This window comes from Myxocyprinus asiaticus, chromosome 31, assembly GCF_019703515.2.
Source record: "Myxocyprinus asiaticus isolate MX2 ecotype Aquarium Trade chromosome 31, UBuf_Myxa_2, whole genome shotgun sequence".
Taxonomy (NCBI): Eukaryota; Metazoa; Chordata; class Actinopteri; order Cypriniformes; family Catostomidae; genus Myxocyprinus; species Myxocyprinus asiaticus.
Genome location: NC_059374.1, coordinates 5,516,867 through 5,533,436, shown reverse-complemented (window position 1 = coordinate 5,533,436; position 16,570 = coordinate 5,516,867). Strand labels below are relative to the sequence as shown.

General features: G+C 35.8%; 1 protein-coding gene across 3 annotated transcripts in view; it reads left to right on the top strand.

Annotated features, from left to right (window-relative positions):
• The first annotated feature begins 1,074 nt into the window (after positions 1 to 1,074).
• LOC127422258 (ras and Rab interactor 2-like) overlaps positions 1,075 to 16,570 on the top strand; it is a 49,336-nt gene continuing 33,840 nt past the window's right edge. Inside the window, exons 1-5 of one of the 3 annotated variants that reach the window (XM_051665650.1) lie at positions 1,079 to 1,342; positions 1,769 to 2,023; positions 3,507 to 3,658; positions 4,147 to 4,306; positions 13,076 to 13,184. In XM_051665650.1, the coding sequence (XP_051521610.1) occupies positions 3,615 to 3,658; positions 4,147 to 4,306; positions 13,076 to 13,184 (313 nt within the window). In that variant the 5' untranslated portion in view covers positions 1,079 to 1,342; positions 1,769 to 2,023; positions 3,507 to 3,614. Of the gene's footprint in view, positions 1,343 to 1,768; positions 2,024 to 3,506; positions 3,659 to 4,146; positions 4,307 to 13,075; positions 13,185 to 16,570 lie in introns of all 3 variants that reach the window. The other 2 variants (XR_007894147.1, XM_051665649.1) reach the window with 2 other exon arrangements.

Here is a 16,570-nt window from a genome sequence, read left to right as displayed (position 1 = left end):
GATGAGCGAATACTTTTGGCAATATAGTGTATATATATATATATATATATATATATATATATATATTTAGACATTATCAAACTATTATTTGTCAAAGTTTATCATTTTAAAATTAATCTGAAGTGTCAGTTTTTGCAGTTAATGTCATTATGCTTGTCATCAAACCTGACCATGGTGTTACAAAGAGAAGACGCAGAATAAGCATTTTTCTACCAATAATTTATTTCATACATAAAAAAGTAAAAACTCAAAGTAAATGCATAAAAATGTCAAGAAACCTGATTCCAAAATGGGTTCGCAATTCACTCTGTATCATTCGGATGGCTCCCATCTTATCATTTACCAGCCAATAAAAGGGTCTTCAGTAAATGTAATACCTGCGTGTGCATCTTGTGTCCGACTCTGTACTGGCTGCAGGAAAAAACATTTTAGAATCAAAACACTAAAGTCACGAATGCATAAAGTACCAAAAAGTACCACTGCGTTAACATGATTTTTTTGAACATGTACCTTATAGTATCATGTAAATACCATAGTAGGCCTATGTACATATCAAACTGACATTACCAATAGTCCCTTATGTCTAGCAAAAATGGCAGCAATTGCTCAGTAAATTCACTTTCTTGTGATTAAAGAAAACTCATCTTTAACATTTTTTTATGCAGTATATTAAAACATATATGATGGGGAAAATGTACTGCATAACAGGAATGAATCATCTCAGTCATGGTCAACTGTTTATTGTACAATGAAATTCATAGAGGAACAATTCATACCCATCATCCCTAAAGCTTAAATAATAGCTTAATTACAGTCTCATTAAAATATTACATAAATACCTCATATTCTAAGCTACAACCGAAATTATTTCATTTTTTGACACTCAAACTACTGGCTTGACTAAAATGGAATTGATCTGAACTGAGATATGGTTATGAAAGTTACACTCATTCAGCTGTAATCTTTCTGCTGTAAGTGGCAGCCTACTTCCATTACTGTTCACTTGAGAGTGTTTCAGTGTGAGGTTTACCACAATCATGAAGTGGGTGGAGCTCACAGTGTGTTACAGATACAAAGAACATCATCAAGAGTTTGTCACCTAAAGCGGATACTCTAAACATTAGTGTGGCAGAAATTGCTTAAACATTTAATACATCACAAGAGTAAAACTGACTCTGACTGTAGGTGACGTGTCTGAATGCAAGAAAGATTCATAATGAGGATTGAGTTTGAAATGTCCAACACAGAGAGTTGTAGTGGGCGGTAGGTGTTTGGAGCAACTTTCTGAGATGTTTCAGAGTCTTTCCTTCATGTAAGAAGCCATGTTGAAGATTCACCACATGTGAGTTTACCTATAGCCTTTATTTCCCTCATTTCAAGTGTGTACTCTGGTCCAAAAGTGTGGGACCACATTAATAATAAGGGATTCAAAATTGAATTTAAACCTCAAAATTAAACTGAAAGTTTTAGGATCAAAGAAAAGTAATGATGAAAATAAAGAAGACATATTTAAGATTCTGCATGATTTTCTAGGTAAGCAAAATTATAAGCAAATTTGTGAAATTGACAATGTTAACTACTTTGTACTTTCCCTGCCACTGAAGCACACAAGATGCTCATTCTGAAATCATGCTGGAATAACATGGATCATCAGATTAATCATCTACTTAAAGGGATAGTTCACATTAAATGAAAATTCAATCATTGTTTACTCACCCCTGTGTTGTTATAAACCTATATGACTTTCTTTCTTTTTCTTAAAACATAGGGAGAAATTGTGAAAAAAAAATGTATGCAAAGTGATGTCATACAATTGCAGTTTATGGTGACCACCTCTTCAAGCTTCAAAAGAATGCAAACATGTCTGAAGAGTTTGTAGTTGAAGTATTGATGCATTTCTATGCCCAGCCTTATTTTATTTTTTAACGGAGTACTCAGAAATCAAACAGAAACATAGAGGAGGCTACAGGCAGCCACAGTCACATCGTGTCCTAATCTGATGGCAAACGACGTGCAATAAAAGGTATATTTTCAATGGTAATCAGAGTTTTTGTCTTAACCAGCAGTGGCGAGTGACAGTACATTCTATCGATCGCTTGTTTTCTATTTTCGGCATTGTGTGGGTAACTCTGTCTGCTGTGAACTGGCACTGATCCAAAAACTTAAAAAAATAAGGCTGGGTAAATTCTTCGACTAAAAACTTTTCAGACATGTTTAGTAAGTTCTGTTCTCTGTTTTGTGTGCAGCTGTGTTGTGTTTTTTTGTCACTATCGCTGTGGAGGCCTGTTTTTAGATAAACAAGTTTTCTCTTGAATGCCCCAATGTCACGAGGGCGCTGCGTGAACTGTTCCTCTCATGCGCTATCATGAACGCGCACGGGAGATCAATGGTCAGTGAACATTTTCACTAAATAATACATTAGATTTTTCACCAAACCTTATTGTATGCTTTCATAATAATCATGAGTCTCATGGAATAATTTATTAGACTTCTGAATTATACTTTTGTGTCCTTTTGAAGCTTGAAGAGGTAGCCACCATAACCTGCCTTTTTTTTCACAATCTCTCCCTTTGTGTTAAGCCCCCCTTACCCCCTTACCATGGTAAAATGACTGTAATGCATGGACACAAGTGGCTTATTGCTTTTATAAAACAGTGGCAACAGAAAAATGACAAAAGACACCAATGTTTACGGCATGATCTCATTAAAATGATGTGACTGTGGCAACATTTAAATTAAATTACCTCAAATGTGAGGTGAAAAACGCAATTGCTAAAGCAACCAACTAATTTTCTTGTGCTTCTATGACACTTTTGGCTGACTGACTTGCCGATTTGCATGCACTGCTGGACTCGTATGCCAGTCCTTATATTGCGTTCTGTCAGTTGAGCCATTGCACATCATGTTTGAAGAAGCTTGTAAATGTAGTTGGTATGTAATGCAAATGTTAAAATGTCTCGCTTTACAAGTCATGTGCTTAAGTAAAAGTGTTTTTATGTCATTGTGTGAGGAACAGGGCAAAAAGTAAATGTTTATGAACTGATATTCTGCCATTTGCTCGTGATTTGTTTGAAAGTGAATAAAAGTTATTGTTGTTTTAGCCCCTTTGGTGTTTATTTCACCTGGAAACTAATACATACAAATACATATGCCTTAATACATACAAAGAGCCACATAAAACACATTTAGCAAAAATGTAGTTATAGTAACGTGATTCTATGAGACCAGATTGAATGTTTAATAAATAGTTGCATTTACTATTAATAATTGTCAGAATAACAATTCTTCCGTCAAGTATTATTGATAATTATCCGAACATTATCCTAAGTCTCTTTGTGTCATATAAACACATGGCCTTTAAAGCTGCATATCATGGCTGATACTCCTTTCCTAATTTTGAGGGGGAAAAAAAAAACGTTTCAAAACTAGAACAAAAAGAAATACAAACAAAAGGATGTGGGCTTTGTGAGAACATTTCTTCATTTCCTTTCTTTCTTCATTTCCAGACATCAATAAGATTGCAACAGCATAGCTTGAATGGAGGATATTATGCCTGCGTGGCTGTCCAATCAGATTTCCTGAACTGGCCCAGGGGCCCTTCTGTTGGACCAATCATGATGAGAGAATCACAAGATGAGTCCCAAACCAGTGGCATCAGGTGAGACAGAACGTGGATACAAACTAATGTAGATATTGCTTACATCTTTTGATTCAGTATTTTGTAATTGTAACTCGAATAACTCCAATGAGTGCAGTAACCATTTATCTTTAGAGACCTTAATAACAGACACATAAGTCACACTGTATGAATGTCATTGGATTATGTGACAATAAGAAATATAGCACAAGCACACTTTTCAAGCTAACATTTCACAAAAATAAGTTTGTTGGGTTTTAAATGATATAACAGTTCTATTGTTCAATATCAAGACAAAAAGTATATGTACACTATCTGGTTGTCAACCAGTTTAGTTCTGAGAAAAGGTCTAACATCATTTGTTTGCAGATGCCACTTAGTTTAATATTTTGTTATCTTTTGCAAGGATGTTCATACATTTTAAGTGTGATTTAAGTGTCTTAACACTTTACTAAGCCCTCACTGATATAAAAAACAGCCAGTTTAAACACCCTTTGTGTTTCTTATAGAGAAAGTTCTGCTAGCACGGTACCCAATGGTGTCTCCGGAGGCAAGCTAAAAACTCTGAATCTGCTGCATGGCTTACGCTTGTGTCAGGATGCCTGGGCACCCACGAGCCCCTGGGATAGACATGGGGCGCACACCGCTCTATGGGGCAGACCTGCAGGGGTGGGTATCTTACATTTTTCTGTCTGTTACTGAATGAGGCACAGTCTATATTATACACAACTGTATTTGGCCAGTGCTTGTAGTTACAAAGCATCCAAGAGTAGGTTACTCCTCTCTGATCTTCATTTGTACTGAGAGGCACAGAATTCAAAGTACATAGTGAGGTCCAAAAGTCTGAGACCATATTGAAATCTGGGACTCAAAATATAAACTAATCCTGGAAATAACCAGAAAGTTTTAGGATTTGAAAAGTTTAAAACAAATAAATATTACGATGTAAATTAAATAAGAAATATTAGTAACACTTAACATTGATGTTTCCTTTCTAAAGGCTTTATAAAGGGGTTCTTTAATGACTAATAATTCATGTACAAATGCATTATAAATCATTAATATGCAGTTAGAACAAAATTAATAAAAAGGGCAACTTTCATGCAATACTTGCCAAATAGTGAGCATTTTAACCCCTTAAACTCAGGTGGATTTTTGGGATGCTTCCTGCAATTTTTCACACTCAGATTTAAAAGCTCACCATTCACACATTTTGCGGAGTAATTGCAAAAAATTGGTCTCTTTTCAGAGAACCGCCCAAATAAAATAAAAAAAGACTTCAGTTATTCATGAATAATATTGTATGTGTTTATAATCTTATGATAAACAGAAATTTTTTGTTGTCCTGAATTTGTAAACATATAATTCTGGTTCTGTTCACTCAACCTCACTTTGAAAAGTCTCATTTTATTCCACTAGGTGGCAGAAAGCACTAGAAAAAAGATTTTTTTTCTCTATCACATTCCATCACAATACACAGATCTGAAATGTAGGTGGCACTCTAACACGTTTTAGACCACAAATTTGTGCTCGTCCATAGACATTCAGTATAATTTTCAGTACAAGCACCACCCTTGTTGTTTAATTGAAAATCTCGGCCTCTGAGTGGACTAGAAGCTCAATCTAGGTGCCATTAGAAAGCTGAGATCCTCCCCTTTGTGATTATATAAAACTATCATAAATAGTCAAACATCTTTTCTGATTATTTGTTTTGCATGCTTTTCCTTCTGGATGGCATATATTGTTCTGGAAATCTAAGATATAACATTGGATTATTCAACCAAACAAGCTCACAGACAAGTAAACAATGGCTAATTCTTTCTAAGGTAAAAGCACATCTAATGTTTTTAGCTATTTGGGGCTTATAGCAGAAGCTATCGAAGCATAAAAGGGACATTTGTGTTTGATGACTTGCAGAAATCATATTTCAGTTTGTGATTCTTTTGAAAATATTTCAAACTGTGGTATTATGGCAACAAAATAAATTTCACAAAATCGCATTCCTGAGAGTGAGAGCTTTCATTTGATATATCACTTGTCCATTTATGTGCTATGTGAAGGAGTGGGGGTGGCGCTCATTTTCAATGTGAATGTTTTAAGGCCTTATTTTGTTATTTTAAGTAACAAATGCAGAAATGATGGTTATCTCTAAAAATTTCAGATTCTAAGCTTTCAAATAATACCTCAAATGCCTGACTTATATGTATGGAGACTTTAACATTTTAAGCGTAAACTGTTTTTGCGATATAGCGCCTCCCTTTGGCCCATGGAGTTTCATGATTAATGTTACAATGCAGCAAAAATAGATTATTATAATGAGATTAAAAGAAGGGATTGTCATTTTACTACAGTCGACTGTGTTTATATTAATTACTGTAATGTCTTGACTCACTTGTTGTATTTTCCTTTTCATATTAATGTCAAAAGAATGCTGCTACTCCGAATGGTGTCCCAACTTACCTAGTCCTTGTTACCTAAAGTCCTCTGCAAAAACCCTATTTGTTCATTCACAGCATATGTCATATAAAAAGCCTGATGGTCATTAAACCATACTGAACTTTATTTACAAAGGTTTTCTAACTCATATGTGTCCACTTTACATCAGGATAACATTTTTAAAGGTTACTAATTTTGAAAAAGTGTTATTAAGCATTTATAGCATGTGCAGTAAAATGGCTCAACCATTTGGCAGGTATTGCATGAAAGTCACCCTTTTTATGTGTATTGTTATAATCACATATAAATTATTTATAAAGCATTTGTAGATTTGTATTAGTCATTAATGAACTCCTATGTAAACCTTTAACAAAGAGAACATTAATGTTACTGTAATGTGTTACCAAAATACTAGTGATGTCTTGATACGGGTATCTGAATCGGGTCCGATACTGAGTTCACGTACTCGTAAAAATGCTCTGATATCAAAAAACAATACCGTCTAATGTACAAATGTCATTGGGTAAACGTTCAGTGCAAATTGAAAATTTACATTTTAGATATATCCTAGTGTGATTATTAAACCACAAGGGCTGCAATTTAATAAAATAATTATATCGTCTGCATGTGCTGTGCACTTCAAAGTGAAAGTGTGAAGCTGGATGCTCATACACTGAAAACACCACATCATGGTCATCACGCGTATGTGTAGTAGATGACGGAGAGCAGAGCACACATTCACCTTGAAGTGTGCAGCACATACAGACTATATATTTATTGAATTAAATCACCTTTTGCAGATCGATAATCACATTGGGTCATGCACCTGCTTTTCTGGAGGTGTGAAGCTGTCTTCAAAAACATTCAAACTGAAAGGGCTTCACCTGGTTTTCCACCAAAATAAAAGCTCCATTTAAATGCCTAAAAAGATGACAGAAATATATCACTACTGTGTAGTTATGTAATATTCACTGTAATAATAACTAATAAATCTACTTCTAATTATAAATGTATAATAATTGTATTATATTAAAGCAATATCTCACATTTGTGATGCTCTGTTGTGCAGCACTTTATTTGACAAAAATAACACCTATGTTGTATTTTGGATTGTGCTGTGGATCTGAGGATCTGTATAAAAGTACTTCATATGATAAAAATAATGTTGAAAATGTATTTTTCTATTTTCATTTGATCAAAGTTTTAATTCATTCATTTATTTAGATACCCTTTTGTTGATAAAATTTAATTAAACTGTTGAATACGGAATTCAGAATTAATTAAACGGAAAACAGAATTAGATTTCATAGGGCTTCACATGTTAACATGCAGAGATGCTTCTGTTCTTGAAAATAAACACTGCCCTCAAACCATCAGTCTCACAGTATTATATTTGAACTACAAAAATAGAAATAAATTAAACTAAAAATAGGTGGGTACCTAAAAGGAAGAACTGATACTTGTCTCTTGTACTCTCGTGTCTACAAAAAATGGTATCGGGATACCCCTACAAAATCTTTAAGATTCTGCAGTATTTTTTAGGTCACTAATCAAATAAGCCCATTTGTGACATTGACCATGTTAGCTCCTTTGTACAAAAGGTCAGATTTTCTTGTTTCTATTGAAGCACACAAAATGCTCTTTAGAACATTCTCAAATCATGCTGGAATAGCATCAGTTTTTGCAAAAACTTGTGGAGTCCATGCCAGCTCGAGTGCATTCTTTCATTAAAGCAAAAAAAAAAAAAAAAAATATATATATATACTGTATATACAGGTGCATCTCAATAAATTAGAATGTCGTGGAAAAGTTCATTTATTTCAGTAATTCAACTCAAATTGTGAAACTTGTGTATTAAATAAATTCAGTGCACACAGACTGAAGTAGTTTAAGTCTTTGATTCTTTTAATTGTGATGATTTTGGCTCACATTTAACAAAAACCCACCAATTCACTATCTCAAAAAATTAGAATATGGTGACATGCCAATCAGCTAATCAACTCAAAACACCTGCAAAGGCTACACAATCATGGGGAAGACTGCTGATCTGACAGTTGTCCAGAAGACAATCATTGACACCCTTCACAAGGAGGGTAAGCCACAAACATTCATTGCCAAAGAAGCTGGCTGTTCACAGAGTGCTGTATCCAAGCATGTTAACAGAAAGTTGAGTGGAAGGAAAAAGTGTGGAACAAAAAGATGCACAACCAACCAACCGAGAGAACCGCAGCCTTATGAGGATTGTCAAGCAAAATCGATTCAAGAATTTGGGTGAACTTCACAAGGAATGGACTGAGGCTGGGGTCAAGGCATCAAGAGCCACCACACACAGACATGTCAAGGAATTTGGCTACAGTTGTCATATTCCTCTTGTTAAGCCACTCCTGAACCACAGACAACGTCTGAGGCATCTTACCTGGGCTAAGGAGAAGAAGAACTGGACTGTTGCCCAGTGGTCCAAAGTCCTCTTTTCAGATGAGAGCAAGTTTTGTATTTCATTTGGAAACCAAGGTCCTAGAGTCTGGAGGAAGGGTGGAGAAGCTCATAGCCCAAGTTGCTTGAAGTCCAGTGTTAAGTTTCCATAGTCTGTGATGATTTGGGGTGCAATGTCATCTGCTGGTGTTGGTCCATTGTGTTTTTTTGAAAAGCAAAGTCACTGCACCCGTTTACCAAGAAATTTTGGAGCACTTCATGCTTCCTTCTGCTGACCAGCTTTTTAAAGATGCTGATTTCATTTTCCAGCAGGATTTGACACCTGCCCACACTGCCAAAAGCACCAAAAGTTGGTTAAATGACCATGGTGTTGGTGTGCTTGACTGGCCAGCAAACTCACCAGACCTGAACCCCATCTCACAGAGAATCTATGGGGTATTGTCAAGAGGAAAATGAGAAACAAGAGACCAAAAAATGCAGATGAGCTGAAGGCCACTGTCAAAGAAACCTGGGCTTCCATACCACCTCAGCAGTGCCACAAACTGATCACCTCCATGCCACGCCGAATTGAGGCAGTAATTAAAGCAAAAGGAGCCCCTACCAAGTATTGAGTACATATACAGTAAATGAACATACTTTCCAGAAGGCCAACAATTCACTAAAAATGTTTTTTTTATTGGTCTTATGATGTATTCTAATTTTTGGAGATAGTGAATTGGTGGGTTTTTGTTAAATGTGAGCCAAAATCATCACAATTAAAAGAACCAAAGACTTAAACTACTTCAGTCTGTGTGCACTGAATTTATTTAATACACAAGTTTCACAATTTGAGTTGAATTACTGAAGTAAATGAACTTTTCCACGACATTCTAATTTATTGAGATGCACCTGTATATACACTATATTGCCAAAAGTATTCGCTCACCCATCCAAATAATTTAATTCAGGTGTTCCAATCACTTCCATGGCCACAGGTGTATAAAATGAAGCACCTAGGCATGCAGACTGCTTCTACAAACATTTGTGAAAGAATGGGCCGCTCTCAGGAGCTCAGTGAATTCCAGCGTGGTACTGTGATAGGATGCCACCTGTGCAACAAGTCCAGTCGTGAAATTTCCTCGCTACTAAATATTCCACAGTCAACTGTCAGTGGTATTATAACAAAGTGGAAGCGATTGGGAATGACAGCAACTCAGCCACGAAGTGGTAGGCCACGTAAAATGACAGAGCGGGGTCAGCGGATGCTGTGGCGCATAGTGCGCAGAGGTCGCCAACTTTCTGCCGAGTCAATCGCTACAGACCTCCAAAGTTCATGTGGCCTTCAGATTAGCTCAAGAACAGTGCATAGAGAGCTTCATGGAATGGGTTTCCATGGCCGAGCAGCTGCATCCAAGCCATACATCACCAAGTGCAATGCAAAGCGTCGGATGCAGTGGTGTAAAGCACGCCGCCACTGGACTCTAGCGCAGTGGAGACGCGTTCTCTGGAGTGACGAATCACGCTTCTCCATCTGGCAATCTGATGGACGAGTCTGGGTTTGGTGGTTGCCAGGAGAACGGTACTTGTCTGACTGCATTGTGCCAACTGTGAAGTTTGGTGGAGGGGGGATTATGGTGTGGGGTTGTTTTTCAGGAGCTGGGCTTGGCCCCTTAGTTCCAGTGAAAGGAACTCTGAATGCTTCAGCATACCAAGAGATTTTGGACAATTCCACGCTCCCAACTTTGTGGGAACAGTTTGGGGATGGCCCCTTCCTGTTCCAACATGACTGCGCACCAGTGCACAAAGCAAGGTCCATAAACACATGGATGAGCGAGTTTGGTGTGGAAGAACTTGACTGGCCTGCACAGAGTCCTGACCTCAACCCGATAGAGCACCTTTGGGATGAATTAGAGCGAAGACTGCGAGCCAGGCCTTCTCGTCCAACATCAGTGTCTGACCTCACAAATGCGCTTCTAGAAGAATGGTCAAATACCATTCCCATAAACACACTCCTAAACCTTGTGGAAAGCTTTCCCAGAAGAGTTGAAGCTGTTATAGCTGCAAAGGGTGGGCCGACGTCATATTAAACCCTATGGATTAAGAATGGGATGTCACTTAAGTTCATATGCGTCTAAAGGCAGATGAGCGAATACCTTTGGCAACATAGTGTGTGTGTGTGTGTATATATATATATATATATATATATATATATATAATATTATTATTATTATTATTATTATTATTCATACTTCTAAATAATCTAAAATTCATGTAAATTTTTCAGTTCAGCTTTTCACTCAGTTTATTATGGAGCCCCTTAGAGGACAGGGCTATAGCATTAGTTTTGCGTGCCACTGCAATAGATTTGTGTTCCTTCACAATAGTTTTGCGTGCTATCGCAATAGTTCACTCACAATACATTTACCATGGTTTTACTACAGTAACCATATTTTAAACTTGATATCCGTAGTGAAACCATAGTGAAATTAAAACTGTGGTATTAAAAATCATAATGTTTTGGGTATCATGGTTTTACTATTCAAATATCATAGTTTAACTATGGTTTTACTATAGTAATATTATAGTAACACTTTAAAATAAGGTTCCATTTGTTAATATTAGTAAACAACATTAGTTAACATGAATGAATAATACTTTTACAGCATATTAATCTTGGTTAATGTTAATTTCAACATATGATTTTTAAAATAAAAAAAATAAAAAGTTGTATATGTTAACATTCGTTATTGTACTATGAACTAAGATTAATATTGAAAAAAAATTTAACAAAGATTAATAAATACAGTAAAAAAAAATAATTGTTTGTTAATGATACCTAATGCATTTACTAAAGTTAACAAGTGTAACCTTATAATAATGTGCTTCCAATACTGTATACTGTAGTAACCATAATTTGTTTTCTCTATAGTAGGCCTAATTTTGTTGTAACCATGATTGTTTTAGGCTAACCGTTTTTTATTATTATTATTTTATATTTATTTTATTTTATTTTTTGACAAACCATGATTTTACTATAGTAATATTGTTGTAACTATGAAAAGTATGATAAGTAACCAAGTTTTTGGAGGAAAACATGGTTTTTATACAGTATATTGTATCCATTTAATTACCATGGTTTTACTATAGATTAACCATGCATTTTGTGGTTACTATACTTTTACTACAAATACCATGTAGTAAAATAAAAATAAAAAAACCCACAAAATTATGATTTTTATTGCCATAGTTTTTGTTTTCCTGTATTAGAACTATATATTTATATTAAAATATATAAGTACCATAGTAAAGTTATTGCGAGGTAATGCAAAACTATTGTGAGGGAACTAAAAAATATTTCAGAGAAACAATTCCTGCCCTGTCCTCTTAGGGGCTCTGTAGTTTATTATATTGATAATATAATTTGTAATGAAAAAAATATATGTTGAAAAAATGCAAGAGCCATTTTCACATGGAGTAACATTAACTGTTTTTACAGTAAATAAAAACTTAACCAAACTGTATTTCAGCAGTTTTAAGACCCTAGCCTAAACTATATATGTAACTTCTCAACTGTGTTGCACAAAATAACAATTGCTGTTATGACACATTACAGAAGTAGAGTTAGATGGGGGAAGAGTGTAGAAAAGATGACGATGATAGTGACTGTCAGTGTTAAAGAGAGACAGAGAGAGTGGTGTTTTAAAGGGTCATGATAATCTAAGGTAAGAATGATTCTACAGTTTGTGAATGTGTAGATTATGCTGCCCTGGGGGAATGCAAACTTAATTGTTTTTGTTGATTCAAAATTATGGTTATTCAGCATTATGGCATTTTCTTTGTTCAGTGCTTTTGCTGGTATAGATGCTGTAGTGTTCAATGTTTCTTTAAAATGATTCTTATAAAAAGTATTCTAAATAATAATGATGAAAAAAAAAAAACTTTTTACAATTTGTCTGATCTTAATCTTGATCATTATGTCCAATGTTGTACATTGGATCTCACAATGTTGTACAGAAGTTTCAGCAACGATAGAAAGTCAGAGCAAAAATTTAAAAATAGTTTCTTTTTTTGGCTTTTACAAGCAATGAAAGAGATAGGGTGAGATGCCATATATATTGTTTTAACATGAAAATTACTATAACTAGTGAGATCAGTTATCAAATGTCTCAGTACTATCTCTACTTCCTCTGTTCTCATTGTGAGCAAATAAATTCCTCAAACAAGGTCCTCCCCATTTTGGGGAATGCATTTGCACGAAGGTAACTTCTGTGAATATGTCATTGGATATTCATGTTTTTAAAATGCTACAGTTAACTGCTATCATTGTCACTACCTATTTTTGGCTTTTCATTGGTACACAGCTATCATGCACACTGACTTCCTCTGGTGTGTGTGTTTACCCACAGAGTGAGCATTTCCTTCAAGTCAATGCTGGTGGTATAACTCACTCAAATAAATGCTGACGTAATGCATTTAAAAAAATATGACAACGGCCCATCATCTCTTCATGTTATTTTAATCCGCAATGCCCTTAACCCTTTCATTTTTACACACATCACAGCAAACTAATCAAAATGTGCCTTTACATAGAGTTTCTTGGTGGTCCAGGGTTCTTCCTCCGAAGACCAGCTGCTGTGCGTGTCTGTTGAGGATGATGGTGAGCCAGTCAAAGACTTCACAATCTTTGCCACTGGAGCAGGTACTGAAAAGCCATTTCATCATAATATTAGCCCGTAGGGAAATAAAAATAAAAAAAATTTGATCTCTTTAACATCCCACTTGTTTCTCCTAGACACCAAGATTAATCCTTTTTCAGTGGCATACCCAAAATTAAAGGCTTATAAATCGACAAAAGAAACGAGGAGGGTCAAGTCAAGTGTTTAGTATCATTGTAAAGAAAACTTTTCAAATGTTTTAATGATATAGATACATTCTGAGACTCTCAGCCTAAGAAACTGCTGAAAAATCACAAAAACTTTAAGCCACAAATTTACTTTTTTCCACTTTTTCTTATTTGACTTTATATATTTCTGGGTGTAAATAAGGTGGCTCCGAAAAACTGCTTTTGTTTTGTTTCCAATCATGTAAACTGTATCTGACAAACATTTTGTATTGATACGTCAAAGCAATCAAAAGTAATAGCATTACAAATATAATTTATCATAGTTTCCAAAAACGCCTCCATGTGTCCAACTTATTGCCTCTCCAAACAAATAAAACATTATTATTGTACATAAAAACTGATTACACATGCAAACACAACAATGGCTAAAGGTTTGCATAGCATGAAGACATGTTTTTAGTAATGAGATTTCACAGAATGAGTTTCATTCTGTGCCATATGAGTCATCCTAGTTTGTGTCATTTACATGGCGCATCTCCTGGTGGCTATATGTAACATTGTGTTTTGTGTGGATTATCTAATGATCATGCATCCGATTACCTTATGTGTGGGCTTGTTTGAAAGATAATCTCCTCCTCTAAGTTATGGTATGTGATATTTTATGTTCCGTTGTGTAATTGTACAGTGCAATTTAAAAAAAAAAAAATGTATCAAAACAGAACTGTAACAGGGTAAAAGGGAAAGGAGGAAAGGAGGTCCGTCCCCTGGTGGATGGCCGTGGCCGCTCCCCTGGGGTGGATGGTAGTGGCGAGGACTTTACGACAGCGCATCCCTTCCCCTTCCCGGGCTTCGGCACCAATGTAACGGGGTAAAAGGGAAAGGAGGAAGTGAGAGCCGGCTTGACAATATAAATAATAATTTAATTATCAACTTAAAGACACAAACATAAACACAAACGCATACAGGGCAGCTGCCTGTAGCTATCTCTCTCATGAACTGCCACCTCAGGCTGCCTTTATCCCTCTCATCGGCTTGATTAGCCTGATTAGGGGCCAGGCGTGCATCATCACGGCCCAACCCCGCCATCCTCCTTGCCACAGGAACACTTCTGATTTGTTTGCAAATTTCAAAGCACTTGTTCAGTTTTGGTTATAATTCCTACATTTGAAGGTAGAGCTTCTAAGCTTTCAAACGATACCTATTTTGTGTTTGTCAAGACTGTAGTTATCAATATTTTGACGGTTAGTATGTTTTCTCACTGCCCCGAGCTTAAAGGTTTAAATGGAGAGCTGTTCTTATTATAAAATGGAGACTTTTGTTTCAATATCTTGCTTCTCCAATGTTCTTAGGAGAAAAAAGACCCCAGTAAACTCACATGTGTGATAGGTAGCTAAAAAAATGGCAGAACTGAATGATGTTTATGACTTTCAGTTCCATTAAAGGTTCTTTATCGTGGCGTTTTCCGCCGATGCGAACAGAAAACTGTTCTAAAATCCATTGTTTCCAGCACTACCATTCTGCGACACTGTAATATCACTACTAAATCAGCAGTATGTAACAAAGCGCGGCCAGAGTAGTCCAATTCCTGAAAAAATGAGTGTGTTTGCACGCACACCAATACGCAGATTACTCCCAAAAAGCAGCTTATTTGAAAAAGCATACAATGCAAGAAATCTGCATTTACATGACATTTGAAATAATAGCGTTATTCTCTGCTTTTGACATCAAACCATAAGGAGGCATGCATACAACATGTGTGCACATTGCACGGAAAGAACGGCAGTAGAGTTGTTTAAATGCAAAAATCATCCCGTATTGATCAGTTTATTTTTATGCCGTTTATGATCTTACACTGATAAAGGAACTGATTTTTACACAAACCTATCGATTTGCTTCAGAATAAATTAATTGATCGACTGGAGTCGTGTGGATTATTTTTATGCTGCCTAAATATGCCTTTTGGACTGTCAAACAGCCAGCAGCCTGATGGCACACATTCACTTGCATTGCATGGACATACAGAGCTGAAATATGCTTAAAATCTTCATTTCAGTTCTTCTGAAGAAGGAAAGACATACACCTCTGGGATGGCTTAAAGGTGAACTAATCCTTTAACTGGTTCTTTTTTAATCTACAGCGTAAAAAAAATCCAACATGGCCGGAGATTCCCAAACAAATGGCTCTAATGAGTCGGTTCTTTTTTGATCTACAGCTTGAAACACACAGTGTGACCAGTGATTTCTGATTCCAGAATGAACAACTCCTATGAGTCAGTTCTTTTGATTCTACACCGCAAAACACAGCACGACCAGTGTAGCCCGATTCCCACACGTATGACTCTTTTGATTTTATGTCGCAAAACAAAAAGCAATACCTCCTGAATGACTCCTATCAGCCGGTACTTTTTAGTGAATATCTTACTGAACCACATGTCATTCATTTCATCATGTCTGACTAGAAATTAACCAAGAATTGTTACTGTTATGTGTAATAAAAAACCCTTTTAGCTCGAATGGGCTTGCAGGCGGGCCCGGGCCCACGAGAAAAAATATAATTATCAAAATGTTATCAAACTAGTCTTTACTAACATACTGTAAAATAGGTATAATTTTAAAGCTTAGACCAAAACTGAAAGTGCTTTAAAATTTGCAGACAAATCAGAAGTGTTCCATTTGATTAATAATTTTGCACTGTACATATTGTTGTAATCAGTAAAATCATTAAACTCATCAAATAGCAATGTGTCTTCTGTTTTTGGAAAGCTCTCAAAGAGTAGAACACAACCTGCCTATTATTTTACTCACAGACAAAAATAAAGCGAGTAATAGCGAAGTATATTTCTTTGACATTTATGTTTCATGTGAACAGGTGTTGCTCATATGCTGCGTTTTCCCTTGTAATGTTTATGAAAAATAAAATGCATAAAATATCACCCATATATACACATATACAAATAATACACATATACCATTACTTAGAGGAGGTGATTATCTTTCAAACAAGCACACACACAATGTAATCGGATGCATAGATCATTAGATAAATGACACAAAGCACAATGTGCACAGTGCATACAGCATCTGGCATCTTGCTGAAAACACGTTAGCTTTCCTGGATCAGATGACATCATCGGAAATGATGTAGCATCATGGAAAGCTAAACCAATTGGATTGGGATCAGATCGGTGCAAAAAGTCATCAATATTTGGGCAGAGAGACATGAGATTGGTGACTGTTACATAT